General features: G+C 39.0%; 1 protein-coding gene and 1 long non-coding RNA gene across 4 annotated transcripts in view; one reads left to right on the forward strand and one right to left on the reverse strand.

Annotated features, from left to right (window-relative positions):
• The first annotated feature begins 42 nt into the window (after positions 1-42).
• On the forward strand, positions 43-27,518 carry LOC137859621 (uncharacterized). The gene is made up of 3 exons (XR_011098416.1): positions 43-386; positions 1,292-1,362; positions 27,376-27,518. It is a non-coding gene; the product is annotated as an uncharacterized lncRNA (long non-coding RNA).
• The window catches only part of TET1 (tet methylcytosine dioxygenase 1), an 84,952-nt gene continuing 65,155 nt past the window's right edge, over positions 7,760-27,556 (reverse strand). For all 3 annotated transcript variants that reach the window (XM_068688868.1, XM_068688869.1, XM_068688867.1), the window contains 2 exons: positions 23,491-23,830; positions 7,760-18,771 (listed from right to left, as the gene is read on the reverse strand). In XM_068688868.1, coding sequence (XP_068544969.1) covers positions 17,630-18,771; positions 23,491-23,830 — 1,482 coding nt within the window. In that variant the 3' untranslated portion in view covers positions 7,760-17,629. The remainder of the gene's footprint in view (positions 18,772-23,490; positions 23,831-27,556) is intronic.

A 27,556-nucleotide genomic window follows, 5' to 3' on the forward strand; every position in this document is an offset into this window, starting at 1 on the left:
GCGCGCGGCCGGCTCGCCGCGTGCCGGGCCGTTAGGCGCGGGGAGGCGGCCCGCCGCCATCTTGGCCCCGGCGCCATCTTGCGGGAGGGTCGTGGTGCCGCTGTCCCCTCCCGTTGTGGCCCCGCCGCCGGCTCCCGGCCTTGTCCCTGCCAGGCGGGGCTGTGAGGCCGCGTTCCGCCCCGACAGCGCCTCGCGGGGGGCAGCGGGCGGCCCCCGGCCTGAGACAAAGCCGCGAGGCGGCTGCCAAGGGAGGGGGCAGCGCTCGCTGACGGGACTCCGGTCCCCGGGCACCCAGAAAATAGCGTGGGGCAGCGCCGGGGTGGAGGGGGAGTGGGCTCACCACAGCAGGCGCTCTGAGACAGAAATTGCTGCCAGAAACCGCTGCAGTAAGTAGTTCAAGGGCAGCAGGCGTGTCTCACCCGTCTTCGTAACGATCCTTCTGCCCCTTAAATACTTTGTTTTACCCAAGTTCGCTGTGAGGTGAAAGCACATGCAGGATATTACGCAGTGTTTAAAGTCAGCAGGACACGCTCTGTAAATCAAATCGAGATTTTTGAGGCGTTTTATTTGTTGTCATTCAAAATAAATTTTAGTGATGGAAAAAAATCTACTTTAGAGGCAAAAACATCAAGCAGACATTCCTGTAAGGGCAACTTGCAGTGGGCAACATTATGCTATAGAAGGGTAACGAGAAAAAAAGCAGGAAACCGCCACGTGGTGGTAAATTCCTGTCAGCGTTTGGTGTTCCCTACCATACAAAGACAGAGCTGCCTTGGAACTTTAAAGCACAGCACAATTTACATGAGGGTTGAAATGTTTTACACCGATGAGGATATTTCTTCATCTTTTAAATCTCTATGCATTTTATATCTTACTCATGTCTCTTATTTCTCTTAGTGGCATAACTACATCAAACTCAATTGTGTGATTAAGAATCTGTACCCTTTCACCTGAAAGTAGGATTTAGAGGCTAAAAAGCTGACAGAGGTCTCTCAATGATTGAAATGGAAAGGACAGTGGCAAAAATTTATTAAGGGAGAAAATTGTCAGTAAATGTCAGAATTTTATGAAGTAGCTCAATTCTTCGGTCCTTTGGCCTGGGGCCTGTTTAACCAGACGATGTGTAACTCTTAGTGATGCCCTCAGAAATCATTACAAGTTTGTAGGAAACCTTGGGGTAGAACATGACTTCACGTACTTCCTCCTTTCCATACATATATTGCTACCATTAGCGGGCAGATGTTGATATCACCCTTTAGAGAATACTAATTAGTCCTTTTGATTTCTTTAGGTTTCTGTATCTTCAAGATCAGCCGTGGTGTTGTGACATGGAGCAGTTAAAATGAAAAACAGTGAAGAAATGTAAGCACTTCTTTTTTTTTTTTTTTCCAAACAAACCAAGAAAACACTGTAGGCTTAAGTGAATGTGCCATGTTCCATCTTCTTTTCCCCAAGCCCTAAATATCTTTCAAGTACATTGGACAATTTCAGCCAGAATTGATAAAGGGGCAGAATTCTGACAGGTATGACATTTCTACAAGGTAGCTTAAAGTAATTGGGCAAGTTGAGAAAAAGAGGTAAGTTAGAAGGAAAAAAACAAACAAAACCAAAAACTATAAAGCATATGCAGCCTCTAGCATTCCTGGTGGTAACGGGAATTGTTAAGAACAAGATGGGGATATTGTGGAGAGAAAAGATGACTTGTAAAACTTACTATTAAAGAACTTCATATGTATTTTGGCACAATCAGAACATTTAACAACAATGAATGGGAAAGAACAAAGAAAATACCTTTGGTATCAGGAAATGTTACATAGTAAAGTCTCACAGTACAAATAGTTTTTCAGATCTCTGGCCTTTAGTAATCAGCTGCCTAGCTGTGTCTGGGAAAGCCATGAAGATGGTCTGTGGCACCATCTGTGGTGGTGTACGTGTTCTTTATTATCCAGAGTTTTTCTGGAATTAAAATTACATATATATCCCCTTTGAACAGAGGCTTGTTTGGTACTTAATGGAACACAAATTTCAAAAGGTTTAAAACTTAGAGCTTTCCTCTAAGGATCTGTGTCTAAAGGAGCTCTCAGAAGCTACGCCTCTTTGTATGTCACAAGACAGTCAACTGAAATAAAGACACTATCACAACAGCAGGCAGCTTTACTTTCAGCACTGCAGAAAGAACAACTAATACACCAAAAAGAATCAATACTGAAGTAGCATGTGGAAGCATGCTGATCTTGGTAGTGAGTGTAAGCAGAGTACGGATCTGCGAGTGGATGTCACAGCTCTCTAATGAGCGCATTGGGTATTTAAAAAGCGAGTGTATGGCTTGCTTTGGGGTAGAGGCTTTCTCCATCGACCCAAGGATTATGTCATTGTACTGTTGCTGCATATGGTATACATTTTACACACACACTGATGTTGATACTGATCAACATTTGCCATATGGTATTTGCTGTTTGGTGCAGCATCTCACCTTCAATTGAAAAAGAAGAAAGAAAAGTCCTGTAATTCATTTTAGCGATACAAACATTTGCCCTTGGTGAAGCTGACTAATGACTCCAACTTCAGATCCCCAAGGTGTTGAAGAAGCAGAAAAACAATTACATTTGTCATTAAATAAATCTTTACTGCCTTCAAAGTGCCCCTGAGGTATTTCATAGCAGTGGTTGTATCATAAACTTACCACAGACCAAAGTGTTTGGTGCAGAGGTTTTGCAATTTAGAAGGAACAACTGGGTATCAGCTGCAAATAATTGTCATTACCTTTAGAAGTAAGTTCCACCTGAAAGCCTTGGAAAAGTAGAAGTCCTATTTTTGAAATAAAAAGCAACAAGAAACCCATAACATGTTATCCTTCCTTTGAAAATGTGAGCATGGTAAGGTTGTTTGTAAGGACATGATAAAAAAACATGCTTCGGAGGCACTATCGACAGTACCACAGACTGCTGCAGTACTACTCTGTAATAAATCACTAGACATTATTGACACTACACAGAGAGTTCCATGCTATGAACTCCATGCTCCTCATGGCTCCTTCCAACTCGGGATGTTCTATGATTCTGTAATAAATACAGTAGGACTGAACAGCTGCTAAATAGTGTCCCTCATACAAAAAATAAATACTTATCAACCAATTGTCACTATACAGCAGCACCAGGGATACTGTGATATTTTCCTGCATCATGTAGAACAAAACTAGTTTGAGACACCTTAGGTACAGGCTGTGAAAGAAAAAGATGGAAGGGAATGTGTAAGGCTTATCTTCGGTTGGAGAAACAAACCAACAAAAACCAACAGAAAGCTTGAATGGAATTCATGGTATGTATTTAGGAGAATTAATTGGAGGGGAAATTATAACCTTCTAATAAACGTAATTTGACAATCTGTACAATTGAGAGGACACAGAAATTACCTGTTTTGTACCAAACATGAAGCTACAAGACAGCAAACTAATAACGATAAGTAACAGGTCATATTGTATCTCTCCAGACAAGGTAAGACCTTTGCCAGTTACAGGGAGGTGGCTATTCCACTCCATTTTGATGATGTAATAACTCTGACGGTGAGACATCATAATATTATGTTTTTTTCTTCATGTTGGAAATATATTTCTATGTATCCTGCTCAATCCCTGAATGAACTTTCTGATACATACATGTTACTTCTGGAACCTGCTCTTTGTATCTCTGGATCACTCCGATTTAAACTTACTTTTACCTTTCCAGATATCCAGAAATACCTGATGATAACAATGGTTAAGATAATGGCTTTTTTGATGCTCGAATTACAGGAATCAAGTGCAGAATACAACCTTCTGAGCAGAGTAACTGCTTTTTCTTGCACAAAAAAAAATATTGTAGTTTTTCCTTGGGATCTCATATGTACTGATGCTTGACATTTCCCCAAACATGATATATTCACTACTGTACGTCTATTATACATGTGTACTGCTATACAAAGTCTTTGATGAAAGCGTTTCTGTACAGGCATTACCCCTCAACAAAAACAAGAAGGGGCATCACAGAGTTAAATCAACCTCACTGGGTTTAGCAGATTGCAAATAACAAATTTACTTACTTTTTTAAAGTGTCTCAAGGTGAGGAGGAAAAGGCTTTTATAGTCTACTGTACTGGGACAAAATAAAATGGGTTGAGAATAGACTTCTGACAAAGCATGAATTTTAGTGTAGATTCTGTAACGTAAATAAGACAAACTTTAATTATTTTGAAGCTAAGATGCACCAGAAACACAGGAGCTATCACAAACAATTTATCTAACTGGTAAAGTTCACTGTCTAAGGGAATGGGTAGCGATTCAATAAAATAACTTAAGATCATGCTTTTGGGGAGCTCAAAGGAGATAACCTTACCTCTTGGTGAAAGCCGTCGAGATTTACTGATATTGCCAAAGTAGCTGGAGAAACAAGTCTGAGACAGGCCTCAGTGCTGGAATGTTTTATGTAAGGACTGGAGCGAATGATTTGTTTGTAGATTTTAATCTGAACATTTACCATACTGATTTTTTTTTTTTAAAAGCAGTCTTAAAGTACAGAGAAAGGGCAGCGCAATCTGTCCATCCACTAAATACTGATTTGCTACCACATTTCTTGTCTGTAGCATATGGCTGGGAGACTGGATGCACTTGCAACTATTTCCTGAAATTTAATGTACTTGTATTTGAGAAGAGGCTGGTCCTTCTGCAGTTCAAGTTTGACGGCGTACTGGAGGGCCGAGTCCTAGAATATTTCACAGAGCATGACACAGCTGTTTCAGCTGGTATTACATGCAGAGGTTTGGCCCAGTTAAACTACTTGGGGATTGTTCTTGATTCAGCACTTACATCTCCATCTCAAGAGTAAAGGTTCTTGCATTTTGAAGGACATGCAGATGTAATTCCCAGCGCTGTGCAGCACAGCGTAGAGCTTCAGAGATTTAACTCGCTGTGGCCCATGCAGGCTGCAACTTACAGGAAGAACAGGGAAAAGCTTCTGAACTTCTGTGTGCAGTAACAGCCCCAAGGAGTGCCTCCTTCAGTGGGGGGGACAAAGGAGACAGACTTACAGGCTCTAGTCAATATGCATTTGCTCAGACAGTAGAAATTACACACAAAGGGAATACTCGCCTGTACTCTTTGGGGTGATCCAGAGCCTCTGACACTCCCAAGGCTTGTTGGTGTGCCCTCTGGGCAGACAAGCAGTCTGCCTTCCACCCCAGCCACACCTCTGCCTGAGCCACAGCCCCTGTAGTGGTTAAGCAGTGGCACACCTGAGCCACTGACAGCCTCTTCCCCTCAGAGCAAGGTGATTTGCACCAGTCCAATAGAGCTCACCCTGTAAAATTCATAGCAGCGGTGCCCCACATGGATCCTCACAAGGCTTTCTGCCTTAGTGGAGGTGAGTTAGAGTCCACCACAGAAGTGCTTGCTTGATGAAGCACGGGATTAATGCCTCGTTTTCCTGGAGGGATTCTTCAAGCGGAGGAAGTCAGAGTCATCACTATGCAAAAAACAAAGTCTCAGTGTAAAGCAAAGCGGTGACAAGCTGAACTGCTGACTTGTTATGCCACAGGAGGAGGCAAAGCTCCCACTGTTTGGTGCTGACAAGTAAGGCGAGGTCATGATGTCCCCTGCAGGAATTCCAGGCTAATTCACAAGAGCTAAGGGAGCAGTGTTGCCCAATTTTGTTACATATGAATGGAGACATACATGGGATATCATGGGGCTTATGAGTTGTTTTTGGCCATGTGGAAGAAGACATTGCCATTTTCAAGAGTTCAGCTGATAAGAATTTAGTATAACTGGGGTACGTTATAAAAGCAAGAGAGAATCCAGAAGTAAACAGACTGGACAGGGAATTAGAGGCCACTTTAAGAGTCGTGCTCCAGCCAATGGTTTTGGAAATAGCTGGGTTTAAATTTCCACATTTTAAATACCATCTCAGTGTGATTTAGATGAAAAACATGAACATGTATCCCTGGTAATTATTTTATTTTAGACAATCTAGGCTATTTCCTGAACCGAAACACTACTTACTGGAGCACTATCTCATTTTCTTTACAATTACTTTTGAATTTGATGCTTATGTTGATCTCGAGAATCCACAGACTGTCCTATATAATGATTAATTCCACTTTTGAAGATATAAAGTAGTAGGAAAAAAAAAAGTTATCTTTAAGTTTAAACTGGTGTTAGCAATGAATACTGTTGTCAATAGGTATTGTAATTTGAGGTCATAACATCTTAAGAATTGAAACCAACTATACTGTATCAATCTTGTATTACTTGCATAGTTTATATAAGAAATCTAAAATAGGAGAAAGCACTGAAATCACCTTCAGTCATTGAGCCCTGCAAAATAAACTGATATTCAGCAGCCTTTCTGGGACGCCAGGGCTGGTAACTTTTGTTTGGCTTTGTCCCCCCAAGTCTGAGGTGGCTCTGACTGGCAACAGCCTGGGCAGTGGCAGTGCTGGGAGGGGACAAGACGCGGTTGGCTGGCAGTACCTGAGAAGTAGCTGGCGACAGTTGCTCCGCATCGATGCCTCTCCGTCAGCAGCGGTGTTCCTGGGTCTGCTCCTGTCTCTCAGCGCCATTCAAAGCCCGCGTGCTTTCCTAGACACCTGTGCTACAGGTTACAAACACCAAACCGTGGGACACGTCCTGCTGGGAGGATTTGTTAGCACTGTTCAGAGCACGCCTGGGGCAGTCTGGGAGATGTGTTGCTATAAAAGCCCGTTAATGATCATCCTTTAAAGGAGCAGCAAATTGCATGGCAGGGTGAAGGCCTTCCTGGTGGATTACCACATGCAGCTCCCAGGGACTAGATGCACCGTATTACGGGATGTGTTTTATATTGCAAGGGAATTGCTGTAGCCCGCGGATAGCAGCATTTTTCTGCCTTCTAGGAGATGCCAGGTAGCTGGAAGATTGTTTTAATAGACACTTTTTGCTATTGCATTTACTAGAGAAGGAAAAGAGACAAATGTGAACATGCAGAGAGTTTTCTTCCTTTTCTCCAGATTATAAAACCAGGAATTCTCCCTAGTATTGTTGTGCACTCAAACGTCACCTACATAGTAAAGCAGACTAGAGCCAAGGTTGTTTTTGTCTTGAGGAAAATCTGTGAACTCTGAGATGAAGCAAAGATAAACAGGACTCTCTCTACTGGATGGGAATTAAGTCATAGTAAAAGACTCCCATAACCCTCCTCTGCCAGAAAAAGCTGGTAGAAAAACAAGGCACTGTACAAGTGTTCACAATCTGTGTTTTCAGTCCAAAGATGAAGTTTAGAATTTTCCAATAGCTTTTTGAATTGTTTTACTGACTATAGGGTAAACAATATAAACAGAGTATACAGAATCTAAAGAACAATATATTTTTTAGAGTAACTCCTCCCTATTTTCACATCTTTGCTGAGGTTCTTCACAGTTGCAGAAATGCTGCAAGACTAGACTACCTTTAGAAGCATTTTTTTTTATTGTTGTTGTTTCCCTAAAACGTAAAGCCATGTAATGGTTCTAAATGGTAAATAATAAGGTCTTCTACATTTATGCAACATTATATTCTGTATTATGAAGGGGGGCCTTAACTTTGCTTTAAGTTTTATTGTATAGGCTCTTCAGGCCTTAATTTTCAATCTTTAGTTACCTCAGTATGACTGTCTGGGTATGTATTGGGAAAACAACAACTTTTTTCCCACCTCAAACCATTTTACAAGAAGATTCACGTGAAAAATGCAGGAAAGAAAAATTAGACGACTAAGTGCAAAATAGAAGTATAAAATTTATTTAAAACCACCCACAAAGTTCTGTGTAATCAGGAATGATACAATTTGTAATAGTCTTTTTAAAAACTCATGACAAGATTTAAAATATATTTTCAATTACAGTATTCATTTAGCCTTATTCAGTTAGGACAATAAAAAAATGAAAGTTTACGTTCTAAACAGATGAGACACACAAGAAAAATAGAACAGAACAGACAATTTCCACAACAACAATTTTTACATGTATGTTTCAATACTAGTATCAACATTTCAATGCATCTTGCTACATAAACATGAAATCATGTACAACAACTGCTTGCACCAAAAAACATAGCTTAATTAGATCTTTCAAGTAACATGCAGTCACAACTCACAAGTCTTCAAGTACTGCTGGTAAGGGTTCCCTTGTCTGCAAAGAAGATTTTAAGGTTCAGTTTCTCAGCTAGTTCAACTCCTCACAGCTCCACCAATCTCATGAAGCTATGCTCAGTTATACTAGGAAAGAATCAGGCCCCAAATATTTTTTGAGAAAAGAAGTAATTTTTATACTTTCTCCTGTAAATACTGTGACATAATGAAGTGCTTTTTCTTTCTGATTTTTTTTTCTCCCTGTACATCATCTTTTTGTTTTTGTTTTTAAAGTTGTGTTTCAGATCTAGATACAGTAGGTTGGTAACTGGAAATAATCTAAAACCTCAAAAGTTGAAAAATAAATATCAAATGCATCCCAAAGAAAGAAAGATAAACAAGGAAAGAGATAGGAAGAAACAGAGAAGAAAGAAAATAGCCTTTTTTGGCATACTGTCAATCTTTTTTTAAAGTAGGAAAGAATTCATTAGCCGTATCATTTTAGTACAGCATGTCCTTAGAATTTGTTGTTTTTACAATAGCAAATTTTGAATAGCAATTATGACCTGGTACAATACTGTCACATTATGAGGAGCTGTCTCGTTTAAACTGAGCAAACTATTTTAGAATAATTAATTGTTAAAGACTGAAATGTCTTAAGTTTTTGTGTTGGTTAGAATTGGATTTTAGTTGTATTGGGATATTGGATTTGCTTTTCTTGCCTGCTGTTATTTTTAATTTTGAGGACAAGAGATTCATGAAGTTCAGACACTGCCTTATGCGTTGCAGGGATTACAGTCTGCAATTCACAATGTTCGTATGAAACCAGTTCTCCTTTGGTTCTGCAGTATCACTGCACTTCAGAAGTTTAAGAATGAAAATACAACAATTTTTTTCCTCGAATCTTTTTGAAAGACAAACATTTAACTGCAATGTTGTGAGGGTATGGGGGGCGGCACTTGATGCTTACAAAAAGCTTCCGTAGGCAGCGAGGGAAGCTTTGCGCGACTCAAGCATGCAGGGCAGTGCCAGCAGTTTCACTGCTGCGTATCACCACGGCCAGGGCAGTCAGAAAATGTTGGCTTTTAGCTTCGTCTCTCAAAACCTACCCCAGTGTGGCAACACCGAATGGAGTTCAGTAGATTCTCACAACCCCATTTTATGCAATCAAGTAAAAGGGTTCAAGTAATGATAAAAGCAAGGAAATATTTTAAGAAAAACTACCTATGTTTAGAAACAGCATTACTGACAACTCCATGAGAGATTTCTGGCCAGGTCATTACCTTGAGGTACAAATCTACCACATTCTCATTGTAGACAAGGTTGGGAAAAGGACAGCCAATAGAAACGAATACTTAAAGCTGGTTACAAAACAAGGTGGAGAAATTTCTTTTCAATCTGTATTTCTTAGCTAAGAACAATCTAGGTGTTACTGGCCAGTATGCACAAAATAGGGTTATCATGAAATTGATTCCTGATGGCTGTACACATCAGTCCTTTGGTAAGAATTGCAATTTATACGACTGATCTTTCATACTGTTAGCAGTATAACGGGATGCCCCAAACGATGTAAGCTCAGTGGGCATCCATTTACCCCTTTATCCTTCTAATGGGATGCAAAGGACATCAGTATAAATGAGAATCAGGGCCTTCATTCTTATTTTAAGAAGATTCCCAAACCCTAGACCCTTTTCCATTACAATATAATAAAAATACAGACATACATGTAAAATATTGATCAGATCACAAAACTTTCCACAACAGCATTAAAATGTTCTGTCGCAACAACTGCAATACCGAACATCAAACTAGCAGTTCCCTTGCTCCACTGCAACAGCACTTCTTTGGAATACGGTTCATCTGCTGTAACTGGCAACTCTCTGTAGGTTAGCTGACAAATCTCTCCTCCTTCTTACACAGTTTTTTGAGGTCTACAACCTGTGTACTCTCATTTTAAGAGGAAAGCTGGTAGGGTGTGCAGAGTGTTAAAAACAGCACTGTCACACCAAACAGAGCAAGTCACCTTCACATAAGTTATTTAGCACCCCAGTCTTGCATTCACTGCAAGTACACTGTTGGAAGATTCTAGCATTTTCATATAACTACGTGTGGAAAATGGCATATATCATGGTCCAGTAGAAAAGAGAGAAGTTGCTGTTGTAGAAGAATTCAGGATACAGCATCAAGAAGCATCGTATATCTTTAAAAGCTGAAGTTACAAGTATGTGGTTAAGCACTGTAAACAATGTTGGGGTGGACTGGGGAACTGGATTGGAAAAAGGATCCTAAAGTCTTTGCGTCTCAGAAAGAGAAAAAACAATGCCAACGCTCCTGTACCCTTTTATAAAAGGCAGTTACTATTATTTTCTGCTCAATCAGTTCCACTTGCTGCTACAGAGGAAGAACCCAAAAAATCCATTGTTCCACTCTTTTTTTTCCAAGCAGTCCTGTCAGTTAAGGCATGAACTTGCACAACACTAAGGTTTCTCACAAGGACGAGAACTATCTCTGCATGGGAATATAACCAGAAGATGTAAAGAAATACTCCTGCTCTTGTAATTATGCAGGGTCTGCAGCACCTGTCATGTCAAAATCTGAGCAGAGCTGGTAGAGGAACTCAAAAGAAAAGAAGGCACTCCACAGAGATGCTAGCAACAGGAGTCTTCAACTCTGAGCAAAGGGTCTTTTGTTTAGCTACTTGCAGACAGAAGAAGAGAGTGTAACAACTACAGCAAGAGATCTGAGAGTTAACTGGAAAAATATTTTAAAAAGCAAGGAAATACTGATGAAGAAAGATAATGAAATGTCCTTCTTTCTTGAAATGAAAAAATATCCAATATTATGGGTTCCATATGAGAGAACATGAATTAAAAAAAAAAAAAAGAGAGAAAGAAAGAAAGAATGAAAAAATGAGAACTGCCTTATATAGAATAAGAGGTGACAAAGAAACAGATTTTGGGACAGTCACAGAGAATAGATTCATATGGTATTCCTGAGATGATGAAGACTGGCTGATCTACATAGAAAGTAGCGACAGCTGTGGGGAGTGTTCACGAGCAGGCTGACATCTCTACTCCTACTGCTGAGCACTGAAGTAGATCTGCAGAGAGACAGGAAGAACTTCTGGAGCAGTTCTAAGTGTTTAAAGCATTCAGCAGCAGGTGAGAATGCGATCTAGTGCCGAGTGTGAAAACAGCTAACCACAACAGATGATCCACAAGGAGACTAAGGAATGAGAAAGCTGCCTGTAGTATTTGGTGTCATCTGTATAGAGCAGAAAGCAACACCTACTCATCGACACTACTCCAATTTAACGTTCTTCAGAGAGATGACACAGCAGCATGTTGAGAATTAAGTTGCCTTAATTTAGGAAGCAAATATGTAAAGGACAATATTAAGCAAAAAATTTAGCTCACTCCTTATTTTTGACTTGACCAAAAATGTTTTAACAGGGCAATAATAAAATAAATATTAAATCATTTTTCAAACACTTTAGAAAAAATATGTGACCTATATGCATACTGGTGCCTGCCTGATCAGATACTATGATTAGAAATCCTTGCTCTCTGAAAAAACCTCAAGTATAAATCTCTACATTTTTTGCAGCAACATACTGAAGCACCATTTACACAACTTCTGAAAACTAAGGATCAGGGAAGTCCAGAAGAAACTAGAGCCAGTTTCTGTACTGTTCTACTGAGAAGCCACGTCCTCGGGAGTTTTGACACTGGCTACTCTATTTAATTAAAGAAGGACAAAAATGTGTCATGGACTTCAAAAAGTTTTTGTATTTAAAATTACATACACCAAAAAGTGTCAGTATAAAGAAGCACCCTAGCAACCACAACACGTGTACATGAGAAGGCTGTTTCTGAAGTCCACTGTACCTTTCACAGCTTTGCCTCTGACTGTCTACACAGATTAAAGAGAGTGACCAACTCTCTCACCCTTTTCTTTTTTTTTTTTTTGTTGTTGTTCCTTAAAAAAGCCAATATACTAACGGAGAAAATGAGGGAAAAATGACTGTCCCTGGAGGAACTGTGGAAACAGCTGAATTTGTACGTGTACCCACAGCTGTGTGACACAACGGCACATCCTTGCTGGTTAGAAACAACGCTGTAACGCAGACATTGCAGTGCAGTCCTGTGGTGTTACAATCATCAATGGAAACTTTCTCTGCAGTTTAATTTTACGGAAAGATATTTCTCTGCACTTTCTCCTGAAAGTCAGATCACCACCTGATGGAAGTAAGAAAGCCAGGCTGTATTTCTACATGTGATTGGACTGTTCCTTGTCTCTAACTACTTATTTAAGATCAGATGACAGAAAGTTTCATGGGGCACCGCTGGACAGATGCTTATCACACGTGAGAAATACACCACCACCAATTTTATGGAAGATACGTCACAAAAACCTTACTTTGAATACAACTGCTCTTAAGCACAGGAAGTGTGAAGTAGACATGCGATTTAGCTTTTTGTAATATCTGAGGATATGGTTATTTCCTATAGGTTGGAAATGAGGAGACATTTCTTCTCAGAAAGAGCAGTCAGGCATTGGAACAGGTTGCTCAGGAAGTGGTGGCATCACCATCCCTGGGAGTGTTCGAGGAAAGATTGGACGTGGTGCTTAGGGCCATGGTTTGGTGGGTGATACTGGTGGTAGGGGATGGTTGGACCAGATGATCTTAAAGGTCTTTTACAACCTTAATGATTCTATGAACTTGTATGAACTAAAAGTTACAGGATTTCCATGGGGGGAAAAAAAAGGGCATAATCACATTGTTATAAATTATAAAGCTGATGACTGATTGATAAGTGAGCTAATTTCACAGAGAGAAATTTCATAGCAAGTGAAAAGGCAAGATTGAACCTTACATTTTAAATATAAAATCATGAAGATGCAGTTTGTTAGCATGTTTCAATTAAAATTTGTCATTGAACAACCTATCAAATAAGAAAAAAAAATCACAAAAAAAAAAAAACTGTCAACATAAGCCTGAATCAGGTCTGAAGGAGACCTGCCTGTATGCCTGAAACTCGATGTGAAGGCATTATGCCTCTCTACACACCACTAATCACTTCTTGTGCTACAAACAATGCAACCTTTGCACTTAACCAAAAGTACATTAATCCCAAGTCTTCCTGTGTACGTCCTTGTAAGACTATTAATTGTGGTATTGTTGCAGGGGTCTGAGTCAGCATGGGCATTGGTCAACTGTATCCATATCCATCCAGTTAAATATGAAAATTGCATAAAAGCTTGATAAATGAGCACATTGCAGTCAACAGGGCTGCAGCAATGTAAACAGGACCCAAATTTAACCCACCAATTTTAGTGTAATACTGCAATGATATTAAAAACATCTTTTTTAAAAAACACAAATGGTTGTATGTTAAAAATAATCGTTAGTACTAATGAATGTGTCATTTACCCATGCTTACAATGAAACGTTGCTTAAGATACTATAATTATTTCCTGTTCTAAGTGTAGAGAGGTGCTGTCAGGTACGATAAAGACTTTTAAAAGCAGTTTTCCTAAGTAAAAGAGTTAGCTTAGAAAGTTCTTTTAAAAAACAGAACTGCATACAACTGTTGGAGCTAGAAGGTCACAAGTATTTGTAAGTTCTTTCAAAGTTTTTTGGATCTTGTAACTAAAATATTTCTAGAAACAATTTTTGCTCCTTTCTGTAATACAAGATAGCCTGTTAGTAACACGGAGAAATTCTACGAGTAAAATTCAGTCTGTAATTGGGCACAGCTGCAGTAACTCCAAGGGGGACTCAGGGACTCAGAACTGGCTCTTGCAGAAGGCGCTACATTTCCCCCCCGTGGTGGTCCTGGACCCAGCAGAGAAAGGGGGTGAGAGACATCTCTTCTGCAAAATCAAAGGTGTTCCGTGTTGGGTCATGACAGTTTTTGCTAGAGAACTGGGAAAAAGAGTTAAAAGACAACCATATCCCACCACCAGCCCATACCTGAATCCATATTTTTTTTCCACTGAGTACAATGCCAGCTGTTGGAAACCAAATCAAATGTGTGGGTCTGCCCTAGCCAGCTACCTTAACTTTGGATCCAGTTCCTGATCTGGCCATCCCCAAAGGCCTTTGTTAAGGGATAAAAGCAAACTACGCAAGTGGTGGTGTGGGCTGCAAAGGGAAGCTATACTCCCACAGATGTACAAATCTTAAGAGACGACTACTGTTATAAAATGATAACCTTACTCAAAACAAAACCACATAATTTGTGTACAAGACTGATAAATATTCTGAAATGTTACCATAAATAGCACACAGTTGTAAAAACAGTACTAGGCTGTATTTTCTATACCGCAGTACAGCAATAGAAAATATGAGCTTCCCGACTCACAACCTGCCACGTGCCACAGCAGTAACCAGAAGCGGCCAGCTTACCTGCCTGTTAGATACACGCTGAGAAAGTAGTTATGTTATGAACAGCCAAGGAAAGAGCACCTATTGTACAGACAATATATTTTCTCATATAAGTAATCTTAATAAAGTAGTAGCTCTGAGCTTTAGCACCTATCAGTTAAAAGCATTAATCTTATGTTAAGATAAACTTTTCTCTTAAAATTGCCTTTTCAAATAAGGTAGACCTGGACTTGCTGAAAGTCTCCTGGTGCAGTCACTGGAGCAGTGACTTGCCGGGGGCTATGTTTGGAGGTATCCTTTTAGATCCACCTTTCAGTTTCTCACTTCTTTGAGGGAAGCTGCTGGTTTTTAAATAGAACATTTTCACCTTGAATTTTCTAACCACACAGAAGTAAAATCTGGACATTTACAGGGGAAGATTCAAGTGAAACTGATCCACTGTAACGATCTGAACATTTCTACAGGTAGAGATGGCTCTACCATTACTTTGCGTAGAAAACTTGTTACTCCTATGGGAGTGCTGAATAATATTCTGAATTTGTATTACACAACCCAAAGCTATCAGCACTGTCAGTGAAACCAATAAACTCATCTTTTCTGCAAATGATCGATCGTGGTATTGGACAAGGGTTTTCAGATAGCAAATACATGAATGGAATAGCTAGAGAACGTACAGTACTACTTACTGTACGGACAGCTGGAGTTCTTACTAGTCTTAGGCTCACCAAAAATATACAAGTTTCAAAATGGAAATCTAAGGCACACAAAATACCATAATGATTTGATGTATACTGTATATTACGTAGTCAAGAAGCATAAAACTGCTGGTACAAAATGATGGCATAATATTGTTTCTGTTTTATTATTATTTACAATCCCTTCATATCCTCTATTTGAACTAATATTAAGCTTTGAACTAAGATTTGCAGCATACCCGGTTTTTACAAATTTTACTTAAAATAGGTAAGATACAAAGAATGGGTTCAATTCGGCCATCCTCTGCCATCAACACTTTTGTTAATTTCAACAGGAATCTGTGGAATTGAACCCAGGGTCATTACATAGTGATTGCTACTTCAGACCTTGCTCCCGCAAACACTAGGTGCGTATCCATTTGTACAGGAGAACAGTCTCATTGATCAACGGCCGTATTGAAGTATTTGTAGCACCAAGGTCCTAACTGGCACTATGTGTTAAAAATACAATTTACGTACTTTTCGTACCAAAACTGTAGATAGAGCATTTACAGTTCAACTTTTCAAGGAAAGAGCACCTTGTCTAGGTTTTAAATAAAGCAGATCTAGATAATTCATATTCCTCTGTTACAGCACCACTACATTATAATATTATCAAGTATATTATTAGTATATTTTCACACTGGAAAACTCTAACCTCGTTATGCCTATGGGTTACCCAGCCGGGGAGGACTCCGAGGCAGAATTAAGGTACAGCTTCGTCTCTGGGGCCTGATCCTGCAGCTCTCAGTCACGACAGGAGTCCTGGCTTGCGCGGTGCTCCTGGCTCTGACTGGGCAGGTATGGCTACGCAGAACTGTTCTCACGGAGGAAGTTGCAGGATGAGGTCAGTCCTTAGCTAACGTTGTCATTTGGTAATTTGTTTAAATAAATAAGGTTAAAAAGGAAATACATAGGAGAGGAGAATCAGAAAGAAGAGTGGGATGCTACAGCATTTAAAAGCAATGGAGTGTCTGTTTTTCCTCTGGTCCAGCGAATACTCATTTCACGATATGTCACTTTTGCAACAAAAATGGAGAACATAAATTTCGTATGTTTGGAAGGAAGAATACAACCCTTTCTACATGAAATGTAGAAATAGCTTAAAAATTTACAAAGCATTTTTGTAAAAAAACTGAACTTAGAAAGCTGGTGAATGCTATAGATGGGTTCTTCTTACAGAAAAATTTGCTGTTAAATATTAGAAATTTAATTCTTTTCCAACACTTCTTTTGTATTTTCCTCAAATTAATATTTTTTGTTTCAGAATAGAATAAGGCAACTCTAGGGGGTATTTTTTATCCCAAAACAATCCTACCCCTGAGGCATTGGGAACATTTGGTTGTCATGTTAACTTATAATGCTCCAAACGAATGAGACTTATGCACTTATTGCTCAAAGAAATCGTAACATATGCTGCCTTTAAAAAAAAAATAAAAAATCTTAACTCCCCAATAGCAATGCACATATTGATGTCTCCTAATTTCATGTTTGTACACTCTCTTTCAAATAATGTTTCCGTATTTCATAACTGTTGTTTATATGTAACAAAATCTTCCACGAAAAAGGGCAAGTCTAAAAACAATCACATGCTATTAGCATACATACTGCAGCTGTAACAATATGGAACTCTACACAGCAAGAATAAAATGATTTCTTCTGTAGAGTATGCACAAACCTTAGACAATATGATCCTTATACTATACTATTTCAAGTTAATTTTAAAAATAGAAAGTGCTTTTAAAATATATATTTACAGCTTAAAAACAACTTCCAGCCATCATTGCCAATAACTTCATTTCATACATAATGACAAATCTAGAGAAAAAAAATTCATTGGTTTTCTAAAAGATTTATCTGTAATTTGGACTATATAGCAATGGTTGGAAGTTGTTAAAGCAATGGCACCATGAAGTAATAATTCAGCTTATTTATTTTAACTGTTTGATGTGGTTAAGCACCAAGAGCTGTGTAGAGCTATAACTGTAATAACTTGATTTAACACCATAAAATGTGAACCTGTTAAAATCCCTATAAATGATTTCTGTAGTAAACAGACTTGATTTAAAGCACCAAAATATAAATTCCTAAAGGTAATAAACTGAATGATTTCAATCAAGGTTAATAACCTAAACAAAATCTTTTTTAGAATGTATTAAAACTATACAACTTTTTTTTCTTTTTTTTTTTTTTTGCTTAAAATGTGCTTGAGCACCACCAAATGTTAAAGTCACAGTTTAAGAAGAAATCCCCCCCCCCTTTTTTTTTTTTTTACCTCAGCCTTAAAATGGTTGAGATGAGCAAATAGTAAACGACACGAGACTTGTTCTTTAACAGCACCTTAAAGAAACACTGCGTAATGCTGCACCAAGAGGAGGCATTTGATACTAAAACCTATGCCCAATGGTTGTAAGGCCCTGCAACTCGTGTAAGGGCATAAGAAGATACTGTTATTACGTTATCTTTAGTTACTGTTAATGCTCTGCGTGATGGAATTTGGTTGAACTCATTGTCTTCGTAAAAAATCTCTCTGTTTTCACTTGTTTGCTTTGTTTTCCTGCTGCTAGAGTTCAGTTCAGTATTCTCTGTTCCCAATCGTTCTGCTTCTTTTTCTTTTTCTTTTGCCCTCTCAGCCATCTTTGCTTCCCACATGGCTAACCCATGTTTTGGCTCATTTAAATTTTTGTGTTGGTAGAAAACTAAGGAAATCCGTGTGGGATGATTGCGGTTGGGTTTTTTAATAGGTGTGGTAGCATGGAGTTCACGTCTTGCACATTCAATTAAGATAGAACCATGAGAAGGTGCCACAGCAACACCGCCAATGTCATCATCCAAAAAATTGTGCTCACTGTCTGACCACAGTTCCTCAGCTTTTTCTTCAGAATCAGTCGGTTGTCCCAGTGCACTGTTCTGCTTTTCGTCAGCACAGTCAAAATCACACATCTGTTCTCGAAGGGAGCCACCCTTCTCCACTGGGCACCCGTGGGAGCAGTCAGCTTCATTTCCAACTGCGTCCCTTGCTGGAGAGCTCTGCGGTACTGACAAATCGCCAGAGCTGATCATCTGCGAAGAAGGAGAATTGTCCAACTGAGGCTGACAATTCTGCTTGTCTGGCTGATGTTCAAGTATACTGGGCAGGGGGTCTGTATGGGCTGGGGGGCCTGGAGCAGTGACCTCTGGAAGAATTGGTGGCACACCATTCATCTTGTCATTCAGCAAAATTCCAGTATAATCTTTGACCGACACATCAAAGTTCTTGCAATTAATATAAGGTGTCACGTGAGGTTGCTTACTACTGCATTCAAAATACCCGTAGGGAACTGAAAAATCTTGTTGAATATTAGTCACTGCTGTTAGGCCAGGCTTATGTGCTAACGATGAATAGGGATGTAAACTATCCACCTTGAAAGGGGGGGAAGCCGTGTACTGTTTCAGTAGGGAGCAATTTTTAGTAGTGTTTGAAGTATGTTTCATGGCATAGAGGTGATCGGAAGTCTCCATTTTTATTCCAGGTTTTAAAGCATCTGTTTTGTTCCCTAAAAAAAAGGCACACCAAAGTGTAAGTTACTTTTACTCGGTTAATAAAACACCTTTTATGGTATTTTCATACATGCTTTCTAATATGAAAGATATCAATGATGACTACAAATTTTTCAGCGTGGTAATTTTTAACATTCTAGGAGTATCTGTTTGACAAACTACATACATTATTACCTTGCTGAATTACCGCCTTAATCTGTTCCATCAGACTGTTGGTATATAAAACAGAAAGGTATTTCATGGAGGGATGAAAAAGCAGATCAAATAAGCACGCAGTTCCGATTCAGACAGCCCAGTTCTACACAAGTGCTTCCCAGCAGCTGCCTAACTGCATGGTCCAGCAGGAAGCACTGCATAAAAGGTTTTTAGGTAACTGCCAAAATTTAGTCTATCTGAAATTAAGCCTGTGAAACAACCAGAATTCTTTATCACCTTACCCCAAATTATGACAGAAGGAAAAAGCGCATTTACAGATCCTGTCCCTTGCAGAAAGAAAGTACAATTTGTGCATTAGCAAGTAACTGCTCAGAATTAAAAAAGTATCTGGCAACACACTCCAGGTAAATTCAAACTGCTGCATGCGACTCGCTCTGTCTTGCACCTAATTGGCACACACTAGATATTTCAAATCTTTTGGGGGATTACTTGTTCAGTTTATGTCAGCTCCCAATTTCTAGTCCTGGCACACTGCAGTTGTGCTCATTTGTAGAATAAAACTTCTCTCTCCTCAAATGACTTGTTCTGGTCACAAATAAGTTTCATCCAGAGTCTGTAAGTGTAATGGTAAATAATTCCGTTGACTTTGATGAACTTGACATCATGCCCTAAAACTGCTTTACATCTGTTAGCTGACAAACTAGTACAACGCAGAGTTCTTCCACATTCTCACAAAGGACTGTCTCTGTCAATGTTGTTTCTTTGTTCCATAAATACACAGAATGTCTAACTGCTTTACCGAATATAGAAGAACTATTCTCTCTTCTATTAATTTATAAATAGTGATGGATTAAAAAACATTCTTTCAACATGCTTTCAGGAATGAGGAAAAAAAAAACAAAGTGGGATAAACTACAGACAATACATTTAGCATACAGATACTGAAACTGAGGGGTGACAGAAGGAAACTGCATATATTCTTTTAAGGACCTTTTTATGAAAACAAACTCAAAGCATTCTATTTAATTAAGAAAAAAAAAACATACACTGAAATTCTATTTAACAGCATCAAGCTGAAATCAACATTTTCTATATAGAGTATATACATGTTAGAAAGATATAAAACTGTGTGTTCTGGTAACGTATGGAGGTGCACATTCCTCTGAAATTAATATTGAACAAAAGTCAGGGTCAATGTTTTGGTTAGGAGCAAAATACTACAGATGTTACGAAGCAGAATTAAATTCAAATCTGTGGGTAGAAGGAAATCAGTAACGGTTCAGATAAAGTGGCATCACGTCTCGGGACTACTACCTTGTGTTCAAAAGAGTGCAGCCCCACTGGGATCTGCTGGCTGCAGTACTACTGTGCTGTGGCCAGCTGAGACGCTGGCTCCAAGCTGGTGGTTTGTTTCCGCTTCTGTCCAATACAAGCCAAGAGGAATTGCCAGTATTTATGGAGAGAAAAAATAACATTTCTATCTCTAAAGTTTATTTGTCCAGAATAATGGGCTTTATGATGAAACTATATAAAGATGCATTTTTTTAATCTTTTTTTTTTTTTTTTAATCTTTAATATGTATGTTGTAACAATTTCGGATTTCAGTGGCTCTCAGCATTATCACAAATGTAAAAATTAATATTAATGAACAAAAATTGGCAAGAGGTGTGTGACAAATGCACCCTATTTAATATACAGTGTTTCTACAGAACTCTTGGCACAATTAGGAACCTAGCCAAGACATCACATATACCTGCTCTACCAAGCAGACCTAAGCTGTCTCCAGCACCATAAAGGTCCTCCTCACCATTATCTCTGCTGCTAGGTAAAAACAGAATAGTCTTGTCTTAGCACTGTGTAATTTCCAGCTCTCCATACGATGCAGACATGGCGGGCTAGAGGAGTCCCTCAAGGTTTACAGGCTTTCCAGCTGGGGATACAGTAATGGCTTTGAAATAATGGTCAGTCTCTTTCAAAAGAAGATCATGAACAACGGACAATACCCAATAGTCAGCCTTGTGACTCTTTCAGAATCCCCACTCTACTCCAAAGAGTGCTAGCCTCACGTGGCCTAAAACCTGACTGAATATCCAATGCTTATCTCATCTAATTGCACATTCTCCATATTCTTTTTAATATTTAAAAAGCAAAACCAATACTCTAAACTCTTGTCCTCATTAGTAAATTGAGCACATTACAGATACCATTTATCAATATTTTATTCCTTTCCAGTATACGTAAGTTAGTATTTTATTCTTATAGTAGTAGAAAATTTAACAGCCATATCTGACATGCTTAGGGTAGCTATTGCAGAACTCTCTTTACTCACTGCTTAATTGTTTCCTCCAGTTTGCAGTCAGGAAAGATGGCTACTGGATAGTCTAATTTCAACTCCTCTCTTCCACAGGCCATTTGATTTTGTTGTGATGTTGAATCTCGTAATGTTTGCCAGATTAACATTATTAATTTCTCAGGACTAAAATCATACCTGCAACTGGCAAAACTGAAAGAACCAAGGACTGACCCCTTATTACAGCAAGAAGTAGTATGTACAGGTTAATACTGTAATTTTCTACATTCATAATCCATGGATCTTTGTGTTTTTGGCAAGGGGCAGGGAGGCTGTTATGGTGACATTCAGCCATTGCACTGTGTGACTACAGGAAACACACACAATGCATGTAAATGCTTTGAGGTACTAGTCTTGGCCAGCTGCAGCAATGTGCCATCTGCGGATTTGGGCTTACTGTCTTGACAGCTTTTTTGAGTCAGAAAGAACGGCATAAACTCGACATGTTTCACTTGCAGAATCTTGAGGGAATTCCACTATCAAAATCTGCATGATAGAGGCTGAACCTTTACGACAGAAAGAAAATGGTTTTATTCAACAATTTTCATCTTTGAAAAACTTTCTCACTCTTAGGAGAATTTCTTCATCACCGAGTTATTTTTATCAGCAGCTCTTTTAGACTGTATTACCTAATTATTTAAAGTTAAGATCAGTTATTTAAGTTGACTGTTTTATGCAGTTTTTTTATTATTCTTGCATGTTTAAGGGATTAATGATAAAGTCTTACATTTCCAAAGCACACAGTAAAACTCTGGATAGCATGTCATTTGTTAAAGGCATGGCTTTCAAATTCAGAAGCCATGCCTGTTTTTAATGACAAGGTCACGCTCAGGTAGACAGTTCCTAACTATTTCAGTGTTTCAGCACAACTTTACAGTGAGATCAGACAATTTCAGAATTCCTTCCCAAGCCAGAGTCCTCTAATCCTTCCAGGACTTCCAGTCCACCCGAACCACGATGGAAGTTATTAATCATTGCTTTGGAGTTATTGTTGGACGTTGTCCTCAGCCTGAGAAGTCCTTTTATATTTGTTTCAGAGCCTGGACTGTCTCCCAAACTTACATGCAGATTAACTCAATGGCTGTCTAATTTCCTAGTAGTGTAATAATTCTTTTCTTATTTCATCCTACTGTATGCAATGATTTGTTGCCCTGTCTCATTTGAGAGAAACATGTACTCAGGTTGATGAGTACAAATTACAGATGTGTCAAATAGATTCTTGTTTGCAGTGTTTTTTATTTCCCCAGAACATATCCAGATTTAATTTTTGTTCCTCAAGTGAAATCTATCACATGTACCTGGATTTCCCTCATGAATTAACATTCAAAATTTCAGCAGGTTGGCTAAATCCCCCCTTTTCTTACCCAGAGCCAGACAGGCTATGCTTTTTATTTGTTTTCTCCCTTCTAATTGTAGAATCTACTCTGTGGCTTCCTCCTCATCTTCCTTCTTTTCTACTCTTAATTTCTGAGAAGTCCCAGGGAAGAGTTTTATTGTTCAAAAATACTTGTGCAAAACCTGACCCCAGTCAGCTAAAACAGCACGAATCAAAAGCATCTCCGCACAGCTCAGTCAAGTAATGGCTTCTATGCTGCACAAGCACACATTGTTGCAGAAGACTGAGGCCAGTGCAATCTCCCTGTAACGGAGAAAGCACACCTTGTACTTAGCTGCTGTCAGATCCCATCTCTCACACCCTCACCGACAGCATTTCAAAAAGTTTGATAAAACCTTGCTCCTTTTTTTTTTTTTTGGCAAGTCTCTTGCTCTGCTGCAGTGTCACTAAGTATTAGGAGGAAATTATCATCAACTCAGATTGTCAGAAAGCCAATGTTTCTCATACAAAGTAGGTAATGGTTCTTGTACTTCAAAATGATATAAAATAATGCCCATTGTTTAAATAAACATTCCTACCATTTCAAGATGCTCTTATTACCATACAGGAACCTGAAAACATTTCGTTGGTGCATTAGCATTACTTACAATTACAAAAACACCACCTATCTTCAAGAAGAAGACAGTTATCACCTGTCTTCTTCTGTGCCAAGAGAGAATGCTGACTACACTGTCTTGTTCATTAGCTCCTAAAACGCAGGGCAGGGGAGTACGTTATAAAAATGAGTATTAAAGAGCTTTTCCTTCCCCTCAGATGGGTATGACACAACACAGTGTCAGACAAGACCAGCAGAATTTAATGAGCATCACTCACCTAAACAATGCAATGTGTTGCTCAGATTTTCTGGTGCTTCAGTTTTCAGCTTTACTGGTGTTGAATATTTTTTGTCTATTAATGGCTGCTTTTCGGTTGGGGTCCTTCTTGTGTCAGGTTTCTTTTTCTTTGTAGCTCTGAGAGGCTCAGCTAACATTCGTACTTCTCTGGGAAATGCTGTGAGCACCTGTATGGCTCCGGCTTTTATCTTAGCTTCCAATCCTTCCTCTGTGCCGAATTCATCTGTTTGTGAGATTTTGTAGAGAGGTAACACGTGGAGCTGTTCATCACTTGGAATCACCCCCACTCTCCGGTTATCTTCCTTTGTTAATGTACACACCTGGGAGGAACAGGACCATTTACAAATACAACCAGAACACAAACGTTATTTAAATATTTAAGCATGTATCTTGGACTGCATTGTTTTCTTCTATTTTATAGTCTCAGTGCTATAGATTTTCAAATGTAGACATCTGACACATAATTTCTTTGATTTATGGTGATGCAGAAAAATTACTGGTACCTGAAGAATAAGGTGAAGGCATGTGTTTTGGACAGGAAAAATTTAGCTTCGGGCCAGCTCACACTATCCACAAGCACATGCCAAACTCATTAAATAGGCTGAGCTGTAAGTATACTGGAAATTCGTATTTTTTTAAATATATATTTGATGTTCAGGTTCATTTGTAAAGGCTAAATATGAAAAAAAAACACAAACAAACAAAAAAACACATGGATTCAACAAGAAGTTTGTAAGACATGGAAATATTTTTTGTTGTTGTCTGGCAAATGAAGTTATCTATATTGCTCTGTATTTTCAGTAAATCTCAGCTATAACTCTCTAAATCTACATATCTGCACACACACTTTCTTAAATTAACACCCCTCCCCAACTCTGCCTGCTGTAATGAAGTCACGAGACCCAACAAATATTTGGTTTCTCTCATGCCATTGACCTACTTTCTCTCATTAAATTATGTGTTGCCAAGAAGAGAAGGCTGGCTAGATCCAGTTTGATAAGAAACGTGAATAAATATCCAAAGTTATTGCAACGGTTTTCTTATTAGTTATTCCAAATCATTGCTGAACCTTCGCAGTACTTATGACTTCCAGCATGTCTAGAGTTCCAGCTGTTATTAATATTAAACCTTCACCTTAAAAGAAGAGCTAAAAACACATGCTTGTTTCCTAGGGACAAAAAAAAAAACACAACACAGAACAAAACAAAAACCACAGACACACACAAAACATTCTTAAAAACAGAGGAGCAAACCACATCTATCTGGTTTCATTCTGTGCTTTCCAAGGGATGGCGACAGTTTTACACATTGGAGCAAGTGTTCAAATAAACCACACATTAAGTTTCATTCATTAAATTCACAGGAGAATGCTGTTTTTCACAATATACCACATTACTAGAAAGCCATGCATTAATACCATGGCACAGTTCAGCTTCTATTCATGGGGAGTTGCTAACTACACACACAAAGCAATCTGAGCACCATCCAAGGAGGAGATGATACTCCCTAAATGAGGGCATTCTCTTGCCATCACTGTGTAGGTCAAATTTGATGCATATCACCAGTTAATTCAGTTTTCTAGAATCTTGTCACCATGCCTAACATTTTGGGGGAGAATAATAATATGATTTAGGGAAAACAAACATTTATTTTGTAGCATAGCTTTCACATAAAAGCATCACAGATTTATTTCCAGAATAACAGAATTACAGAATCCCAAACTAAAAATCCTAAATAAGTAAGGTGGTGGTTAGGGCTTTATAAATAGCCATATGCAAAGCTTGACAGTTGCAGAGCAGCAAGAGGAGAAAACTTGAGGGGCAGAAACAAAGGTGGCATTTTAAAAGGATCAAGAGAAGGGCTCTTCAGAAGAAAAGGTGAAAGGGCAAGTAGAAGCTGACGAGTAGCATTTACTGATGTGCTTGCTCCATGCGCACTTACCTCCACTGGGCAGCCTTTGGACTACGAGGAAGATTTAGAAAAAACAAGTCGTTCCATGAGCAGCAAATGACGCCTGGTTTCCTACGGACTTGTCCATCCCAACGCTCCCACCTGCCCAGTCCCAGCACCATTATCCCTGCCCCTGTCACACCTCGCTGCCACCTCTGCTGGGCACCAGCCCACGGCAAGCGGGGCCAGGCTGAAGCTCGGCACCTCCTGCTGTGCATGGATTAACCAGGAGCTGCAGCTGGATCTGGCCTGGGTCTGCCTCCCCGCTCAGCAGTGGACTTTCACTAAGCTTGGAACAAGAGGTTAAAGGCTCCAAGATACATTTCTGTGTTCAGTGGAATCTGGCTGAAATATGCCAACAGATTCCAAATTGTTCAGGGGAGAACTGGAGAGAGAGTAGGACATACAGAGAGCACAACTACATAGGGCTCGGCACATCCTCCCCTTCTAAATTAAAAACAAAAACAGAAATAAAATAAGCACAGAAGCACCTAGCTCCCGTTTGTTTTCATTAGACACTGCATGGTTCTCACTAGCTGTTAAAAATGTTCTGCCCAACCTTTGTCTGGACCCATACGCTAGTCTGAAAAAAGGTCTACTCCAATCTTGCTATTTTGAAAATCAAAACCCTCACTCAATTTACAGTTCTGCATTTCCAGGCATTTCATCAGATATGTTCATAGAAATCTTATCTTGTACAGTTATTAGGTTTATTCTTTCCCATAAAGAGATTTTTTTTTAAATATATTATTTTTAATCATCTGTTCATCTGACTTATAATTAGGCAAGGATAGATTAGCTCTATATTTTTGCAATGCTTGACCCAGGGGGAAGTATATGAGCAGAGAGAAAAAAAATAAAAATAAAAAACTCCTATCAGGTGAAAGAGAGCTTAACTGGAGGCAGAAACGAGTATTTGACAGTATCACAAAAGCAACATCTTCTTTAAAACAAGGAAGTCAAAGAACTCTCTGGAGGAACTAAAGAAGATAATGGCTGTAGGACTCTGGCAGAACTATGTGGAAGGTATAGTCACCTCCAGTACACAATATATTAAATACTCAAATGAGACAAGAATGAAGAAAATTCTACATTCTCCAGAAAAAAGAAAAAAAAAAAAAAAAGAATACCTGAATACCCTTAATATACCTGAAGCCTAAATACTGTAACAGAGAAGTTAATATATATTATTTTTCAGTGTCAATGTTCCCCCATAATATATTTCATTATAAAAGGAAGAACCCAACTGCAAGAGGATAACTGAAAAGTTAATGTTACCAGAAAACAATTTTATATTTAGATTTTAAATTTAAATAAATTAACCTACAGATTAGCTGGCAATTTACAGCAAATGTGATACATCCGTACCAAAAGCCCCTCTGATACTGAATTTTGTGCAAAATATTCCATGAGGAAACTTAAACATAAGCTACAGCTGAGAAGTTAAAAGCAGCATTTTCCATTGGTTGTGATACTGTGTGCAAATGGACCAGAATTAAAACTGAACATGAGAAAAACACGGACTCTGTTAAACCCCACTTAGGCAGTGAAACTGCATATCCTGCTATGCTCAGTATTTTTTCCAGAACATGCAGCTAAATCATCCAGGATGCCAGAAAGCCAAAAAAAATACTGGCCAGGCGGTTTGTTTAGGTTCCGTGTGCCTGGTGATCAAAACCATTGCCTATTCTGGGTTTAGTGATGTCATGGTAAAACTTGCATATTCATGGAACATTTCCCCCCCCTTCTTTTAATTGAAACACACCCATGAACTCAGCGACATGCCCTACACATCTGTAGCCACACAACTGTGAATGAATTATTCTGGGACACTTTCATCTGCCTTTGGCCTCCTGAACTTCACAAGTTGTAGCCTTTTGCACCCCGATGTAAGAACAGATGTTTTAAATTCCAGATGCAGCAAAGCAGTCAAACAGCATTTCCAGCCTTGAAGGATGAAACCAGATTTCCTATGCTCATCGTCCCTTTGCAGATGGAACAGAGAGAAGGTGCCACGTGGGACTCGGAGATGCTGTGCCATCACTGTTTAGCATTACAAATACAAACGGCTTTGCTTTCTTTTCTCTTGCAGCTGA

This window comes from Anas acuta, chromosome 7, assembly GCF_963932015.1.
Source record: "Anas acuta chromosome 7, bAnaAcu1.1, whole genome shotgun sequence".
Taxonomy (NCBI): domain Eukaryota; kingdom Metazoa; phylum Chordata; class Aves; order Anseriformes; family Anatidae; genus Anas; species Anas acuta.